Source organism: Ailuropoda melanoleuca, chromosome 8 (assembly GCF_002007445.2).
Source record: "Ailuropoda melanoleuca isolate Jingjing chromosome 8, ASM200744v2, whole genome shotgun sequence".
Lineage (NCBI taxonomy): Eukaryota > Metazoa > Chordata > Mammalia > Carnivora > Ursidae > Ailuropoda > Ailuropoda melanoleuca.
Genome location: NC_048225.1, coordinates 24,934,791 through 24,952,806, shown reverse-complemented (window position 1 = coordinate 24,952,806; position 18,016 = coordinate 24,934,791). Strand labels below are relative to the sequence as shown.

The following is an 18,016-nucleotide window of genomic DNA, read 5'->3' as shown; positions in this document are numbered from 1 at the left end:
CCGCCGATGGCCCCTGCGTTTACACCCCAGTCTGCTCTTTAATCCAGTCCCGAAATACAGAGAGCCTCGTGTACACGCCGGGCTTGTCCCTCTGAGCGCAGCCGTCACCCCAGCTCACCACGCCGGCCTGGAAAATCCGCCCGTCGGCCTCCACGCTGGACAGGGGGCCCCCGGAGTCGCCCTGCGGGGAGACCAGCGCCTCGGTGTGAGCGCCCGCCCCGACCCTGCCCGCGGCCCCGCCCCCTTAGCCCGGGACCCGCCCCCGCCCCCGCCCCGCGGGCACCTGGCAGGCGTCCACGCCGCCGCTGAGGTAGCCCACGCACATCATGCGCGGGGTGATCTGCTGCGGGAGCAGGCTCTCACAGGTCGTCTGGTTGATGACGCGGATCTCGCCCTTCTGCAGGACCAGCGCGCCGGAGCCTGGGGGGGAAGGGGGTGCAGGACGAGGCTGACCCGGGGCCACCGTGCCCTGACGGCCAGTGCAACGGCCAGGGCCCCACCACAGGCGCTCCCACGGCAGTGACCTCACTAGCAAATCTCTGGACACTACCCCAATGCCCGTGGCTGACAAATGCTCAAGGAACTGATGCCAGGTGAAGAAACAGGCTCCGAGTTGAAGCAACCGCCAAGGTCACTCAGATGGTTCGGGGGCATGGCCAGGCCTTCCACCCGGAGCCCAGCCTCCACTGCACTCCTGAACAACCTCGCCCCGCCAGGCAGAGGGAGGCGGGGCAGCCCAGCGGCCGCCAGCCCCACCAGCCCGGACTCACCTCCTTCCTGGGTGTGGCCCCAGCCCGTGACCCAGATGGCCTTGCCGGTGGGGAAGGTGTGCGAGGATTCCGGCAGGCAGATGCGCCTCACGGTGCTGCTGTATTCAGCCGGCGTCTCCAGCTCCAGCAGTGCAATGTCGTAGTCGAAGGTGAAGTCGTTGAAGAAAGGGTGGGAGATGATGCGCTTGAGCCCCAGCTCCTGCACTCCAGTGGCGCTGCGCTTGCTCTGATCGTGCAGGCCCAGGAAGGCGGTCCACTTGGTGTGGTCAGAGTACCTGCGAGCGGAGCCCGGAGAGCTGCCTTGAGCTGAGCACTGACTTAGGCAAAGCCACCTGCCGCTGCCCGGACCGCGAGGGGCCTGTGGCTTCTTCGTGGCTTCTTCGTGGCTGCAGCCCAACCCCGAAACCGGGGCATCTCCTCCCAGAGCACTCAGCCCCCTTTACCTCCTTGTTTTCCTCTTTTGATACATTTTTAATCTGATTACCAAAAATATATTTCATAGTGATCTGATCTTTCACAGAAAGAAAAATACAGAACTCAACATAAATATTTTTTTAACACAGTGGTATGTATTCCAAGAACAAAAGAATTGGAAAGTAGACTGAACTCCATCTACTAGGTTTGCTGTTGGTAGTGGGCCAAGTGTAGCCATTCTGAACTGTATCGTGTATACTGGCGGACTGAACAAGTCAAGATAACACACTGACATTGCTGGGAGCCAATTTCTGGTGGGGGAAAGGGAGACACAGAGGGAGTAGGGGAGGAAGTAGCAATCAGAGGCAACAATAAGAGCTCAGGATTTTTCCCCAAAAATGGCCCCAAAGCAATGACACCGCCAATAACACCCAGAACTTGGTTTCTATGTATTCTTCTCCATTAAAAGGAACCAAGGCTCCCTGGAGAAATGCTTGATCTCATGCCTGAAGCATGGAAGGCATAAAGAGACCTTGGAACATTTTGTTTTCCCAGAAGTAAGCAAGTGCTCGAAAAATCGTGGAGCCAGTTATCAGGACCATTCAAACATCAAAATGAACAACAGGATTAAAGCACTATACATGCTGGATAATATAAAAGGGGGAGGGGAATCCTATGAGCCCATCCTGAATCTAAAAAAGAATTTCAAAATTTTGCAGAGACAGAAGGAAAGCTACTCTACAGAAAAACACCAACTAATAAATACAGAAGAAGCAATATAAGAAATCGCATTTTGCCCCTACCTTGGCAATAACCAACACCAGCAAAAATCATCGATGGATACTAAAAGCACTGGGAAAAAGATTGCCAGGGGAGCTCCTGGGGGGCTTAGTCAGCTAAACGTGCGAATCTTGATTTTGGCTCAGTCCATGATCTCAGGGTCGTGAGATCAAGCCCCACATGAGATCAAGCCCCACAACAGGCTCCCTCTCCCTCTGCCCCTCCCCACACCCCTTTCTCTCTCCCTCTCCAAAAGGAAAAAAAAAAGGTTGTCAGGCAACAAGCTATTCACACTGACTCAAAGTGTCATCCAAGATTATTCGTAACCAAGGTGGGGGGGCACGTTTATAATGGATGAAAGCTGTGGACTCCGCCTTAACCAAGTGATCAGATATCCTCCCAGCCATTCCCCCCAATGGGCTAGGACACGGCATCACCTGTTAGTGTTTTCTGGGAGGGGGAAAAAAAGGTTTAGCCTAACTCTAACCATAAAAAAAACAATAAAAAAATCCAAATTGAAAGGCATTCTGCAAAATAATGGGCCCCGACTTCTCAAACTTGTAATGCTATAAAAAAATAAAATAAACAAAATAAAGGCTTAGGGGAACTGTTATAGATTTAAGAGACTGAAGAAAACTAAGGACTAATACAGAGCACAACCTTTGACTAGATCCTAGATTTTTTTTAAAAAGCTAAAAAAGACAATATTGGGGGACACAGAGGGACACCTGAAGCATGAAAGATGTGCTCGCCACTAGTACTGTGTCGACACTGTCGTTTCTGGAGGTGACCACGATATTGAGGGTATGGGGGGAGCTCTCTTTGTTCATGGGAGACAGGAGCTGAGGTACTTAGGGGACAGATGTCATCATGGCTGGACCCAACTTGGCGACAGTTCAGAAAAACATGTGCATTTGTAAAGAGAGAGAAAACAAATGTGGTAAAATTCAACAGGTAGTGAATGTAGATAAAGGGTACAAGGGTATTCATTGTCATTTTTCTCTTTCATTATATTTGCAACTTTTTTGTAGGTTTGAAAAATTTTCAAAATACAAAATTGGAAAATTTTTAAAAATGTAATTTCAAAATTAAAATAGAAAGTCTGCATGAGAGAGAAAAGCGCAAAGACAAAGTTTCATTTTCTCTAACATCTCAGGAAAGTCAAGAGGCTAGTGACGTGGCCAGTCCTAAAATGTTCAGGCAAGGCACCTTCTGTCCTTCCGGCTCTGGACCTTACCTCCTCCTCGGCTTTCTCTCCCCCATCCCTCTGAAGCCCAGCTCACCTGCCCTCCGCTAGCCCCGCCCCCGCTAGCCCCGCCTCCATACCCTCCTTTCCGTTCCTGCTACTACCTCCCTGCACAAGCTCACACCCAGACCGTAACTACCCTCCAAACCGGTCTTTTTGCCTCCGGTCTCTTTTTAATCTGTTGCTGCCAGATGAGAATGTCCTGAAAACTTCCTTTGTGAGAGCTGTTTTCAGCAGCCTGAACTACCAGATCGGCCAGGCATTCCACACCTGCATTAATTCTGCCTTACCCTTCCTGACTTTTCTCCCAACCATCTATGGTGTTCTGGGAATTACATGAGACCCAACCTTCAAGTGTACTGTGTCCTTGGGGAGGGAGTCATGAAAACCACCCATGACAGCACAGCATGGTGACTTCCAGAATGATGGGCAGCGGGCTACGGCAGAGCATGGGGTGGGAGGCGGGGAGTCAGGAGAGGAAGCATGTGGTGAACAAAGCCTTGGAGGTTAACTAGGACTTGGCTAGTCAAAGACTGCAGGTGGGGGAGAAAGCAGCAAGATCACAGCCAAGGGAATGTTTAGATGCCCCCCAAAACTGAATATACGGAAGGTGTGAGGGCGGGACAGGAGACTGAGCTTGGAGAGATGGCACGGGCCAGAGAACATGGCCATGTTGGTCATGTTACACCTTTTCTTTTTTTTTTTTTTAAAGATTTTATTTATTTATTCGACAGAGATAGAGACAGCCAGCAAGAGAGGGGACAAGCAGGGGGAGTGGGAGAGGAAGAAGCAGGCTCATAGCGGAGGAGCCTGATGTGGGGCTCGATCCCATAACGCTGGGATCACGCCCTGAGCAGAAGGCAGATGCTTAACTGCTGTGCCACCCAGGCGCCCCCATGTTACACCTTTTCTGCTTTATCCTGCAAGTTACCCCAAGCAAGAGGTTGATAGGATCAGATTAGCTTTTTGGAAAGACCACTCCCACATTGTGGAGACAGATGGGTATGCTGAGAAGGAAGGCGGGGATCAGGTAGAGGGGGCTGCAGCCACCAAGGCTGGGGAGCCAGGGCAGCAGCGATGTGAGTGGGAAAGAATAGAGATGGTCGGGGATACTTAGAAGGCAAGGCCAGCGGGATGGGATGGGAGGGGGGTGGGGGGACAGGGTGGGAAAGTCATCCTCCTCCCCTCTGGCACCATCTGTCCGTGATCCCATCACCTGCTATAGACATCCCTTTGTCACCCTGTGCCCATGCTAAGCCCCGTGGCACCCTCTTGCCAGCCCCATTCACCCAGGAACCCCAGCCCCTCTTTCTCGAAGCTTCCTCATTAAGGCTGCCACGATGGTCTTTTCTCTCCACTCTCCACTCCTCAGTCTAGGACAGCCTTCGCCTATATGAGCAGACTCAGTCTCTAATCGTTAAAGGTACACACGCTCACCAGCAGTTGAGAGACGAGGTGTGAAGTTTCAGCCACTGAAGTGGCCCGGGGATGCCATGTGGCTGGGAGGGCACTGGTGGTGGCCACGCCAAGCTCTCTTCTCACTGCTGACACGTCTTCTCATCCCCCAAGCAGCCCTTCAGCATAGGGCTGCCCATTTTTAGATGAGGACTCAGACACAGAGAGACTAAGCAACTTGCCCAAGATCACACAGCTAGTAAGTCGTGGACAGGGCTGAACGCAGGCAGCCTACACTCTTAACCACGGCAACACCCCACGAGCACCTGCCAACTCGGAAATGTGTCCAAGGTAACTGCACTCCGGATCCTTGCACACTTCACACCCACCTGCCTCTGCTCACACCCTTCTTTGTCTGGAAGGTCTGCGTCACCTTGTCCAGAGCAGGTTTCAGCACTCACATCAGTCACATCAGACACCCCTGCTCACAGAGGCACTCCTAAGTCTCCCTCCCCTGCCTGGGGTGGGGGGGCAGTTCTCCACTCCCACACACCGGGCCCAGGTAACCTGTGCACAGTTCCCGCACCGCACCTGCCGTGTGCGCGCCTATGTGTGTGTGTCCCCCCAGCCTGGGAAGCCTGGGAAGTGCGGGGAAGAAGGCTTATTCATCTTTGTCCCCCGGTGCTCCTAACGGCACGGGGTGTCGAATGCAGTAACTGCACTATGACTGGGCAGAAGTAAGACTGATGATCAAGAGAGAATGAAGGAAGAGGAAATGAGACATTCAGTGATGAAGCAAGAGAAAGCAGGAGAAGAAACAGAGCGCACGGGGCCATACACGGAGATGCTGGCTCGCCTGCTGAGGGTCTAGAAGCAGCGGGAGTGCAGAACACTGAGGATGCCGAGGGCCCCGGTCTCACTGTTCCCCACTAACAGGATTCCCAGGGGGAATGGCTCATTCCAGGCCTGGGCCAGGGAAAATACAAGACGAGCATACAGCACCTGGTAGGGCCAGAAAGCATGGAAGTGGCTCAAAAGAACAAAAGAATGGGGGCAGGTCAAAGGGCCACAGGAGCCAACCTGGAAGAGAGCGCAGTGGTCACACCTGGCCCAACCTGAGCAACGAAATCATATCATGGCATTGGATTACAACCCAAAGAAATGTAAATACATGTGAGGCCGTATGAATATAAACAGCTAACTAAATAAATAAATGGAAGAGAGGGGACAAAGCTTCCTCACAGAAGAATTCCAAATTGACTCACTTCCAAAGAACAAAGCAAGGGGGAACTTCACCGGGAGGCACCTGGCAAACGCCATCTCAACCAGCTGGGAAAGATCCACGTTACCAGGGATAAGTCAGGCTGGCATCCTGTGCCTGCCGACAGCATGTGATATTCTTTCCAGACACTCAGAAGCGCAGTCTCATCACGACAAGAACATCAGACAAACCCCGATGCGGGGCATTCTACAGGATACCTGGCCTCTGGACTGTCAAGACCGCAAAAACAAAGCAGGCCAACCGAGCCACTGTTGCAGATCAGAGACCTGGGACGGGGACAACAGTGCAAAGTGGTAACATGACCTGGCTCCTGCAGCAGAGAGGATCTGAGTATAAACCCCACGGAATGCCACGAGAGCCTGCAGTGGTGTTCATGGTGGGGCCCGGGGCGGGGGGTTCTCAGTGCTGACAGACACACCCCGGTCAGAACAAGAGAAACTGGGTGCAGGTACTCGGGAGTGCCATATTATCTCTGCAGCTTGTCTGGATCCCAAGACAAAATGTTACTTTTACAAAATTCTTAAGTAAGCTCCCATCATCCCCAAAAGGAACCAAATCATTTCTGCCCAGGGTAGAGCAGAGCGTGAGAAAATAAGAGGGAGGACAGTCAGGCGGGACGAGGCTGCCCTTCAGCCCAGCAGGGCCCCGGGGACCACGGCACTGACCCCGATCCCTCCAGACCTCTGCAGTCACCTCCATCATGCATGCCTACGTGCACCTGCCTGGCCATGCTCCACGCCTGTGCCTCGGGCCTCCTCGGTGCCCTCGGCCCTGTGTTTCCTGAGAGTTCACGGTGCTGCTTCTCTCCTACCTGCAGAAGGGTGACTGTGGCAGCCCAGTCACCTTCTCTCACAGCTGCCTCTGGCAGAAGGGTATGTGTGGGATCCCCAGGAAGGCCTGCTCCCCTCAGAGGAAGCTGTCCCACCAGACTCCCTCCAGGGCCAGTGGCCAGAGGGCCTGGGCCGGCTGAGCCTAGAACACGAGGAGCCCCAGCTCTGGTCAGGCCACCTGCTCCTTGGCCCTGCACACTCCCCACCCACCCCCCCGCCACCGTCCTGAGATGTCAGCACGACCCTTCCTTAGTGACCGCCCCTGTGCCAGGCTGGAGTCCACCTGTGGGCCCGAGGCTCCAATGAGCAGAGTGCACTGTGTGCCAGGCCCAGAGCTCAGGGTTTCTGGTGCACGAGCACGTTACTCCCAGGACTCCAAGGATAAGAATGCACGGCATTATCATTCCTGCGGAAGAACCCGAGGCCCAGGAAGCGTGAATAACTTGCCCGCGGTCACCGGGCAAGCAGAGCTGGAGTGCGAATGCGAGTCTGACCCGGTCCCAAGGCGGCCCCATGCACAGACTAACCACACACGCCTTGGGACCCGCACACCTGGGCTCGAGTCTGACTGTGCCACTCACCACACCACACCCGCAAGTACACGTCCTGACCTCTCTGAACCTCCGTTTCTGTAAAACGGGGACATAATCGGACCCGCCTAACTGAGTTGTTAGGAGAAGCACTGGGATTCTGCTTTAACGGAGAAGGAGCGCCTGTTATTAATCCCCATCCTGGGGAGTCTGCCCCCCTTCCGGTCCTGGTCCTGTCCCAGCGCCCACCACCCTGGCATGACTTACACACAGGGGGCTTTCTGAGCCCAGAAAACACAGAGAACCCATTCCACCCAGCGGCCCACCTGAATCCTCTGTCGTCGATGAAGCAGTGAGCTGCCGACACCATCCAGTTGGGAGAGATGATCGAAGCCCCGCACACGTGGCCCTGGCCCTGGACGTGGAGGCTGACCTGCCAGGGCCATTCACCTTCATCTGCATTCGTGCCCCCGACGACCCGGGACTGCCTGGTGAACGACCGCAGCCCACAGTCTGGGAGGCACAGAAAATGCACACGTCAGAGAGTCAAGATGGGGCACCGGCCCCAGGCCCCAGGCCAGCCTCAGCATGAGGCCATGTGAGGCAGTCGGCTTTTGGTGGGACCCCCTACAAATATCTTCGAGACTCAGAGACCCCACTGACATTCACCTGGCCCCTCTCCCTGCTTCCAAACTCAAAACCCTCACACTCCCACCTCCTTATTCCTGCCCAAATGCATTTAGAGGCCTTCAGATATCTGCTGGTTTGCTTGGATTGAATTTGAGTGTCATTTGCCTAGGTTTCCTTGCTGAATGTTGACGGGCACAGCTCCCAGAGGAAAGAGCGGATGGGTGATGTGAAGCCACAGGTGGGCTATAGCCGCGCTCGGATGTAACCTATGGCCAATGCTTCTGCAATACACATGAGGCCGCAGGGGTGCCTGGGTGGCTCAGTCATTAAGCATCTGCCTTAGGCTCAGGGCGTGATCCCGGCGTTATGGGATCGAGCCCCACATCAGGCTCCTCCGCTGGAAGCCTGCTTCTTCCTCTCCCACTCCCCCTGCTTGTGTGCCCTCTCTCACTGGCTGTCTCTCTTTGTCAAATAAATAAATAAAATCTTTAAAAAAAAAAATACACATGAGGCCACAAACTGAAGCATAGATGCGCTGGGGGCAAAACCCTGCCAGCGGCTCTGCTCTGGTACGCTATCCCCTCTCTCCTCCAGGCAGGATGAAGGTCTACAGAGCAGGGGCCAACCCTGCACCTCAGCCAGGACGTCAGCTCTGCCACAGAGGCACTGACATGCTGGTGGCCCCAGGCCCTGCCTCCAGGATCACGGTGCCTCTGTGCCAATCAGCAAGGTCATCCTTTCCCCCAGGCAGACACACCCTCTCACCAGGGCCCAGTTGGGTGAGTGAGGCACTGGCAGGATTTCTACCTCTCTATGTGCCTTGCACAGTGAACAACCTGCACAACTGTATGCAGCAGCTCTGCTCACCACAATCCTTCTCATCTGAGCCGTCGCTACAGTCCTCCTTCCCATCACACTCGGGGTTGCTCTTGCTCAAACAGAGCCCATTGTGGCAGCGATAGGTGTATGTGGTGCAGGCAACAGTTCTCGCTGTTCAAGAAGGAGTACAAGGGGCAGGGAATCAATTCCTTTGCAGCACCCAACCAGAAACCTGATAACCCATCCTCCTTATGCCCCTGTCCCAACCATCCACACCCATGCCCATGTTCTCCCAGCCTCGCCAAAGATTCTCCACCTTCCGGAAGATTCTCCCCCGACTGACGCACTTTCTTATCACATTTACATCTAGGGCGGTCTATTAAACTTGGGACACCCCGCAATGTGAGTGTGCTCACAGCTGTTTCCTTCCTTCCTGCTCCCCCCAGGCCTCACCGAGGTCACACGTGGCCTCGTCCGACCCATCGCCACAGTTGTCCTTCCCATCACACTGCTGGTTCTGTGGGAGGCACTTCCCATTGCCACACCTGAAGGTCTGAGCCGGACAGCCTGGGGGCGGGAAGAACCAACACTCAGCAGGGGCTCGACGCCCCCCACTGAGGGTGGGCCACAGGGAGGCCGGCCAGCCCCAGCCCACACTCACTGCACTCCAGCTCGTCGCTGTTGTCCCCACAGTCGTTCACGCTGTCACACACCCAGAAGAGGGGCTTGCAGAACTTGTTCTTGCACGTGAACTGGTAGGTGGCGTTGCATTCTAAAGGGAGCAAGGGGCAGCTAGGTCAGCTGGGCTCCGAGCCCTTGCTCTGATATCAATCATTGCTCACCACTTCCGGGGGAAGCAGGGGCGACCAGACAGTTGCCCGGGGACCCCTTTCCCTGCAGGGGTGGGGGGGAAGGAGGCTCTGGGGCACCCTGGCGTCCCTGGCTATGGAAGCTGAGCCCGGCACTGCAGAAACACTCTACTGCCTGCTCTGACAGAAGGCTGGCAGAGGGAGGGATGGGTGTGAGGTCTGCACGGGGCATGGGGGATGAGACAACGTCCAGGAGCTGGGCACGGCGCGGGCAGGGGGACTCACGGCAGTTGAGCTCGTCGCTGTAGTCCGTGCAGTCAGCCCAGCCGTCGCAGCGCAACTCATTCTGGATACATCTCCCCGTGTTACACATGAACTTACCCGGGCACGCTGCAGGGGAGAGGGCAGGTCTCAAGTCCACCGCCACCAGCCCTGCCTCCCACACCGCTGCCCTCCCTCGGGGCCGCCCTCACGGCCACACTGAGGACCAAACAGAAAACTCTTCTCCCCGTCCAGCCCTCAGTGTAGAGAGGCACGGGCTGTGGCTGGCACCACAGGGCCCGGTCTCCCAGCCCCATCCAGCTGCAGCAAGTGGGGTGCCTGGAGCCTAGAGCTGGCACAGGAGGGCCAGCCGCAGATCCACCGCAAGGGGTCCCTCCTGACTGCCAGTGACCAAACTCCAGGGAGCTCCAGACAAAGTGGAGAGAGGCTGGTTCGGTGTGCACTCGGTTCTCCTGCCCCGTGGCCTTGGCCGGCCACACTCCTCAGTGCCAGGCTCCCCCTGCCGAGCACGCAGCAACCGTAGCTCAGCAGATCGAGGACCTACGCATCCCATCCAAGTGTCAAATGGCATCCTGAGGTTTCCTTAATTCTAAGGCCTTTCCCACATTTCCATGTTTCTGAAATTGGAATGTGTCTGCCAAGTGATGTCTCGAGGCCGGTGACAGCGCTGAGGGTGGGTGGGGGTGAGCCTGGCCCGGGAGGCGGGGCCTTCCCCTCACGCTGCACGGGTGGGGAGTTACTTAGCAAAGGGCTTTGGTCGGCCAGTTACATTTTGGGTGGTGAGCCGTGTTGCTGCGTTTTAACTTAAATTTGGATTCTTGTGTATAGTTAAAACGTCTTCCAAAAGGTGACTGTCTGGCATGGGGCTGAAAGAAAAAGTCACCGTGGATGCCGACGAAGGGCTCCGCACACGGCAGGCCGGGAAAAGAAGGCCACCGAAACCGCCACATCTCTTAGAGACTGCAGAATTTTCAGAGCTCGGAGTAGCTCACGTGACGATTCCTGCCCCAGTATTTTCTCACGTGTCTCAGAATTACGCTGCTATTCCCCAAGGGGCTAAATGGCCACAAAGCCAGGCACGGATTCACAGAGGCGTGGCCACGCTGAAACACAGGGAGAGATGACCCCAAGGAACCCGGGGGGCCCTCGGGCTCCGGTGCCTCCCACAGGGACTCTAGGGCACGGCCTGGACCAGCGTCCACTGCCCACCTTTGTCAAGAAATGCACTTATGGCAGCCTTTTATTTTACCCCTCCAAAGGCCACGGCAGTGACAGGCACCTTGCGTCCTCTGGTGTCTCAGAATCAGGGGAGCACAAGGCTGGGAAGCTACAGAACACAGGGCTCGTCGTGGGCCAGTCCCTCTAGCCAGGTTCATCCTTCTAGAGACGTGTACTCACGGTCACTGGAATCAAAGGAGAGGTACTCGGCCAGGAAACCCGTGTCGGTGTAGGACTGGTCGGAATGGAAACGGACAGTGATCTTGTTGCTGTTGCTGGTTACCACGAACTGGGGCCTCTCTCCGCAGTACCTGCAGGGCGAGGCCAACAGTAGGAAGGGGATCCGGAGGGGCTGGGGCACCCCCGCCCCTCCAGCACCGGCCGCGCTAGGGCACTCACTTCTCCCCGTTGACCTCCACGTAGTCCTTGGGGCAGGAGCCGGGGGGAATGTCGGGCTCCAACAAGTAGAAGAGCTTGAAGAGCACCTTCACGTGCTGGTTGTTGGGCACCTAAGGAGGGAGAGGCTGCTGGGGGGTCTGCTGCTCCCTCCCGCCTCCTGAACCCAGGGACACCGCGTGCTCTGGCCACGGGCGCTGGGGGACCCTGGCACACGGCACAGCTCTCCGACTTGTGCGGGCAATACGGAAGCCACAGCAGGAGGGATTCGGGTTGGACGTTTGGAAGAACTTCTAGACTCAGAGGCAAGAGACGCTCTTCTGTTCCTAAAGAAAGCTGGAGGTCCTCCCAGCGTCATGGAAGAAAAGCAGGCGAACCGGGCCTCTGACTCAGATGGCGTGAGGGGCAGCCCGGGCCATAAGACTCTTGTCTCACTGCCATCTAGCAAGTGCTTTCGCCACGCACGTTCTGAAACTTCGTCTCTGAGAGGCAAACACCGTTATTCTCCTTTTACCCAGGAGCAAGCTGAGACGCTGACAGGGGGAGGGACTGGCCCGAGGTCCCTCAGGCGGCCACTGATTAGGAGCTAGGATCTGAGGCTTCGGGACGCTGCAAGAGAGCCCTCCTCCACCCTGCCCCGCCCGGCAAGGCTTTAGACATGTGGCATCTTGGGGCTGCGAAGGGAGCCCATCTCCCTCTCCGTGGCCTTCCTCACTTGCCATCCTGAAGCGTCCCTCTCTCTCATCCTCCCTCCCTCTGCCCCCCTTTCTGCTCTCACGGGCGCTCTACCGCTCCTACCTCAATGTCCCACGTGCAGTTCATGTTGGGTGGGTAGTGGCCGGGATAGTAGGGGCTGCTAAATGTCCCATAGGGGCCACGTAAGTAGCCTCCACAGCCTGAAAGGAAAGGCAAGAGAAAAAGCCTGAGGATCGAGGACCCCGTGGCCAGGCAGGGAGGCCAGGGTTGGTGGGGGGGTGGGGGATGCCTGGCAGAGCCGGCCCACCCTTCTCTCAAGCTATGTGCCAGGGCACCCGCACAGTCCTCGACCAGTTGCTGGAAAGGCTGCGTGTTGGGAGTCCGACACTTTAGGAAGGGCTCCTGACCCACACGAGAGGCAAAAGGCCCTGTGGCTTAAGCTTCCACCCTCTGTCACCGACCCGGGACAGTTCACCAGCCGAAGGGTTTGGCCTGGGCCCCGTGGGCTCCAGCAGCCCCTCGGATCCGTCCCTCCTCTGCCCCGCCGTGCCCTTCTTACTGCTCAGCTTAGGCAGCTGGAAGAATGTGGCCTCAAAGCCAGGGTGTCGCCGCTCGGTGTTGGTGATCAGCGTGACAAGCAGGACGTTCTGGGAGGAGAGGAAGGTCAGGTTGTAGGAGGGAGGGTAGGTGCCACACAGCCTGTGGAGGGGGCAGAAGGGGTGCGTGTTACCGAGAGCACGAAGAACCCCGGTGTCCCTAACCCCGGTCCCATCCACAAAAGGCCAAGGGTGGGGTCACTTCAAAGCCCCTCCCTGCATAAATGACCTGAGAAAGGATTTAGTTGTAAGACTGTCTTTGTTTAAAACAGCAAAAACTCAGAAACCTCAAATGTCTGACCACAGAAGATTCATTCAACTAGGGATTAAATAATAACAATAACAGTAACAGTAACAGCCCGTGCCACCTAGGAATATGCCAGGCACTGCTATTCACTCAGATGCTCTTCCTAACAGCTCTACTAAGTACATACTATAACCCCCCCATTACAGACAAGGAAACTGAGGCACAGAGAGCTGAAGTGGCCCAAGAATCCACAGTTAATAAGTGGCTGGGCTGAAACCAAAACTCGGGGGCATCGAGGCTCCGGAACCCACGCAGCCAAGGACTGTGTGTCACGTTACGCAATCACTACAAATGACAGAAACCAGCTCACGGATTCGGAAAGCTCATCATGACAGACTCCAGTTTTAGGAAGCAGAAAGCGAGACCAAATGTGCCCCATAATCCTATTTTTAAATCTATACACAAGCATACCCATACACAGCAAAAGGTGTGAAGAACGTACACCACAAATGTCGCAGTGATTACTTCTAGACAGTAAGATTGTGATTGAGCTCTGGGCTCTCTGTGCATGTCTACTTCCCAGCTTTTCCTTTCAAAGCCACGTGCTGATTTTGTTGTACAAGTCACAAACCAGAGAGAGGGAAAGAAACCTTGCAGAGAAAGGGCGTTCAGACTGGAGCCCTGGCTACTGAGCTGTGGCGGCAGATGGCTCTATCCTGTTTGGAGCCTGAATTCTAGCCCATTATTTATCACGAAACGTCTGCCCAGCTCATTTCTGCAGAGGGCGAGAGAGGGCTCTGGGCCACTGAGTCAGGGAGAGCTGAGGAGGGGGCAGTCCACCCCGACCCTCAGCGCTGCGAGAGGCACGCTCCACCCTGGCAGGGGGATGACCATCTGGGCTCCCCCACCGCCTCAGCAGGTGTTCGATGCCTTCTCATTTCCTATAATCCTGCTGCTTTGGCTGCGGGGGCCTTGCTGACTCCAGAGACACTGCCGCTCCCAGGACTAGCCAATTCCCAGAAGAGAGTCAAGACTCACCCTCGGGCAAGCCTTTCACATGCAAACCCCTCAATACAGAGCCCACGCCCCAATCACCTCCTCCATGGGGCTCTTTCCTCCAGGCGACCATCTACTGGCCCTCATCACCCCACGACCAGGTGCCACACAACCAGAGACAGCCCTGTGCCCCAGAACCCACTAGAACTACTCGAACCAGCCAATCCTAAACCTGCATACACGGCCTGGCCTTGCCTTTCCTGGAAACCATGAAAAAGGCTCTGGCCCCTCTTTCCCCCCAGCCCCCTCTGCCTCCTGACTGACCCTAGGGCTTCCCCATGTGGCCCCACACCTGGGGACTGTCCCTCCTCTTGGGAACTGTCAGTAACAAGCTACCTTTTCAATGGCAGCCATCTCCTGATCCATCGGCCTCAACATAAGTGAGTATAATAAAGTGGGGTCTGCATCTCCACTCTGGTGAGGAAAGGAAGTGCACCCAGCTCGCGGGGCCCCAAGGGGCCAGTGATCTTCCTCACCCTGGCCACAGTTGATGAAACCGCCCCTGAGCTGCTCTGCGGGAGCTCACGCTGGGGACCACACACACCTGATCCCTGTTGCCTGGAAAGTGTGTGGGGGCCTCGAGTCCCACAGTCTATCTCCAGCCCACACTGCACTGCCCTCTGCGGGCAGCCGCCGAGCCCCCCCCAGCCCGCCTCCACGCCCCCAGGACACTCACTGCACCACGGCACGGGGCTCCACGGGGCTCAGGGTGTCATACACCATGACCACGTCACTGCCACGGTCGTCACAGGACGCGACATCAAAGCTGTGGAAGGTGAGGCTCAGCACGAGGTCAGCATCCCCCCGCAGGGTCCACTGGCAGCGGGCCTGAGCCGGGTACGGGCTGTCGGGGAAGCCGGGCGTGGTGAAGCGGGTCAGCTCCCCGCTCCGGGCGTGCAGGGCAAAGCTGCAGCTGTCTGTGTGGGAGACAGAGAGGCCGTGGGGGCGAGTGACCCCGAGCCTCCCCGGGGGTGCACCCAGGCCTGGCCCCTCTGAGATGTCCAGGCTGCCCTGGACCCGGGAGAGACCAGAGAGGGGGCTTCTCGTGGCCTGGGAGAGGCGGGGTGTGTGTGCATGATTTGGGGGACCCCCTTGACTGAAGGGGCATCTGGCCATATCCCTCCTCTTCTCTGGGAGGGCATGATACTTACTGTCCTGGGCAGTCTGTACTGTTCTGGGGTCAGTGGCTGAAGAACAAAAGGAGAATGAAGTATTTACTGACATGGTCGATTTCCTCATTCCTGCTTCCTTATTCCCCTAGAGGGAGGTGCCCGGCCAGCAGGTGCACTGGCTCGGGAGCGCTGTTCCCCCAACGGTCCAGGGCCTGGCCCTGCTCCACCAAAGATGGGCCCAACAAATGCCCACCCTTGCATCCCTGTACTCACGAAAGGCCACCACGGAGGTGAGCACGAAGGAGTTGAAGGTGCGGGCGCGGGGAGGCAGGGTGACCACACGCTCCTCGGCCATGGCGCGCTCGGCCTCCTCCACCAGGTACGTGGGGATGCTGAACTCGGACCAGTAGTAGGCGATGATGCTGCCCTCGCTGGGGGAGAGGGGTGAGCCTGAGGCGTGGCCTGGCGGGGGGGGCCCACTGGGCATCCCACCTGTCCCCACACTCTCCCAGATGCCAGGCACAGATGGGACGGCTCAGGCCCCCCAAGAGACCTTCCTCCAGGCAGGGGCCCACCCCAGATTCTTTTATGCTTCACCACCTTTTGATCCCTTAAGCCAGAGATCTTGCCCCTTTACCCTCTACTCTCAGTCTCACGCCCAACCAGACGCGTTCCGGGGCCGGCTCGGGTTTAGGAGTGGGAAAGCAGCCTTGGGTGGTGGACTCAGCTCTCCCCCTAGCTCGGGCACACCAAGTAACAAATTCTCAAGTCCGTCCCCTCATCTCGGAGAGCGGACGAGAATGCCACCTGCCACATGGCATTCATAAGGACTAAATTAAACTAACAAAATCAAAAGCACTTTTGAGATAAAGTCTATTTTTTAAAAAGCATGTCGAAGGCTGGTTGAGCAAGGAAAATATGAAGACTCACTGAAGCCTTCCAAAGCCAAATTTGGAGAAGTAACAAACAGTCACCGCCATTACTGAGTGGTTTCTGTGGCAGACGCAGTGCCACCTGCACTGGCCCGTATCACCCCGGCAATGCCCCTGTGCTTACCCCTGCCTGGGAGACAGCAGGACGCAGCGAGCACTGAGGGAAGAACGGGGCCTGGTGCCCTGCTCCCCAAGCCAGACCTCGTGACTTCATCATCCCACAGTCTGAACTCTCTGCACCCCCCACCAACGGCACCGATCCCCCCAGCCTCCTCCCCAGCACCCACCTGAAGGCAGTCACGGCCGACTCCTTGTGGTAGGGGCCCAGGGAGGGCACCCCTCTGTACAGCAGTCTCAGCTGAGGGAAGGAGAGAAGGCTCACGGCAGGCCGGAGAGCGGCAACAAGCCCCGGCTCAGGCCCGCGCCGCTCCCTCCCTCCAGGGACCAGGGCGCCCCCCTCCCCAGGAGCCTGGAAGCCCATGCCACCTGCCAGCCCAGGGATCTGGGAGGAAAGGGAGCCGTGTCCTCTCGGCCCTGGGTGAGGGTGGGAGTGCCAGGGCAGGCAGCAGGGACAGGGCTCCCTGCCCAGCGGCCGGACTCACCGCTTCTTTCACTTTGTTGGCCAGGTTTGCAAACTCTGTGGAGTTGGAGTTCTCATAGGCATCCAGAAACTTCTCGTTTGTGATCCTCAGGTAGCCATTGAAGACCTTCTGAACCCGCACGTTCCGGTCTGTGGGAGACCAGAGAAGGAGGGTGGTCAGAGGAAGCGATGCTGGGCCCCCATCGTCCTCAAGCTGCCCTCAGCAACCCTCGGGGAGCGAACGCCAGGAGGAGCAGGTGGACACATGAGCCTCTGGGCCAACACGCCTTCCTGTGGCTTGAAAGAGCCTGGGGACACAGAGCCCTGGACCCTGCCCCCAGCTGCACCCTCCGTTCTCTCCCTCGTGTACCCCGCAACCTGTAGGCCCCACATCCGTCCCCTGAGAGAGGAGGTACAGCCACCCCCAAATCACCTGCCCCAGAGTCAAGCCCTGGCTTTACTCACACTGGAAGTGCCACACCAGGACACAAGCCACGACAGAGAGCAAGAGTAAACCGACCAGCACGGCCACCAGCACCACCCAACGCTTCGGGCCCCGCTTCTCAACCTTCTTCGTGTTGTTGACTGGCAAGAACTCCACGCCTTCCTCCATGCCGTTCATGTTCTGAACAGAGAGATGCAAGGCAGCTCAGACACTCTCCCTCACCTCGACAGCCTCCCCGGCCCTGCTCGGGACAGACTGTTTACCCTCTGCAAGGCCCAGCCTGGAGAGAAAAGCAAGGAGAAACGAGAAGCGGCCTTCTCATCCATGCATCCCCGGGTCTGGGCAGCACCACGCACTATTGCTTAAGAACTGACAGTTTAAATGAAAACGAAACAAGCGGGCTGTCTCAAGCCGGTCATGGAGGCTTCTCCACTGCAGTGAATCATCTTTGACGCAGGTGGATGCCCGTGAGTGGGGAGAGGGGGGTGAGCCCGGGGCTGCGACTGGCCACCACCTGTCAGCGTCCCCAGGCAGCCCCGCCCCAGCTGACCCAGCCCTGGGGTGTGGTGCAGAGAGCCCCTGACGGCTTCAGTCCCCACTGATCATGGAGTGGGGGGGGGGGCGGGAGCCTATGGGCCGCACGGAAACCGTACACCCCACCCAGCAGCCTTGCTCTGCTAATGTTTAACCAGCCCAAAGTCAAAAGGCAGTAAACCGGGGCGGCGCTGCCATGCCACCGTGGACCCAACCAGCCACTCTGTTCCTCCCTGCAAGTGTCCCAGGCCGGAATCTCAAGGTGACGTGAGGCCCGGTCTCTACTGGAATCCACACCCAGTCTCACCCCGAGAGCGGGAAAAGCAAAACTTCCAGCAAACAGGATGGCAGCTTACCGAGGCTCCTCCCAGTCAGGGGCTCTCCAGGAAGAGAGGAGTATGAATGTGGCAGGTGGGG

The 18,016-nt window shown here is 57.0% G+C and overlaps 1 protein-coding gene across 2 annotated transcripts in view; it reads right to left on the bottom strand.

Moving 5' to 3' along the window:
- Positions 1-6: 6 nt before the first annotated feature.
- ST14 (ST14 transmembrane serine protease matriptase) overlaps positions 7-18,016 on the bottom strand; it is a 42,868-nt gene continuing 24,858 nt past the window's right edge. The window contains exons 1-19 of one of the 2 annotated variants that reach the window (XM_034666087.1): positions 17,329-17,534; positions 17,086-17,245; positions 16,643-16,770; positions 16,328-16,398; positions 15,382-15,539; positions 15,148-15,183; positions 14,673-14,913; positions 12,657-12,796; positions 12,200-12,297; positions 11,405-11,514; positions 11,186-11,316; positions 9,791-9,895; positions 9,358-9,468; positions 9,150-9,263; positions 8,745-8,867; positions 7,574-7,760; positions 771-1,045; positions 284-420; positions 7-181 (exon numbers count right to left, since the gene is read on the bottom strand). In XM_034666087.1, coding sequence (XP_034521978.1) covers positions 20-181; positions 284-420; positions 771-1,045; positions 7,574-7,760; positions 8,745-8,867; positions 9,150-9,263; positions 9,358-9,468; positions 9,791-9,895; positions 11,186-11,316; positions 11,405-11,514; positions 12,200-12,297; positions 12,657-12,796; positions 14,673-14,913; positions 15,148-15,183; positions 15,382-15,539; positions 16,328-16,398; positions 16,643-16,770; positions 17,086-17,245; positions 17,329-17,391 — 2,550 coding nt within the window. In that variant the 5' untranslated portion in view covers positions 17,392-17,534 and the 3' untranslated portion in view covers positions 7-19. Of the gene's footprint in view, positions 182-283; positions 421-770; positions 1,046-7,573; positions 7,761-8,744; positions 8,868-9,149; positions 9,264-9,357; positions 9,469-9,790; positions 9,896-11,185; positions 11,317-11,404; positions 11,515-12,199; positions 12,298-12,656; positions 12,797-14,672; positions 14,914-15,147; positions 15,184-15,381; positions 15,540-16,327; positions 16,399-16,642; positions 16,771-17,085; positions 17,246-17,328; positions 17,535-18,016 lie in introns of those variants that run through there. The other variant, XM_034666086.1, reaches the window with a different exon arrangement.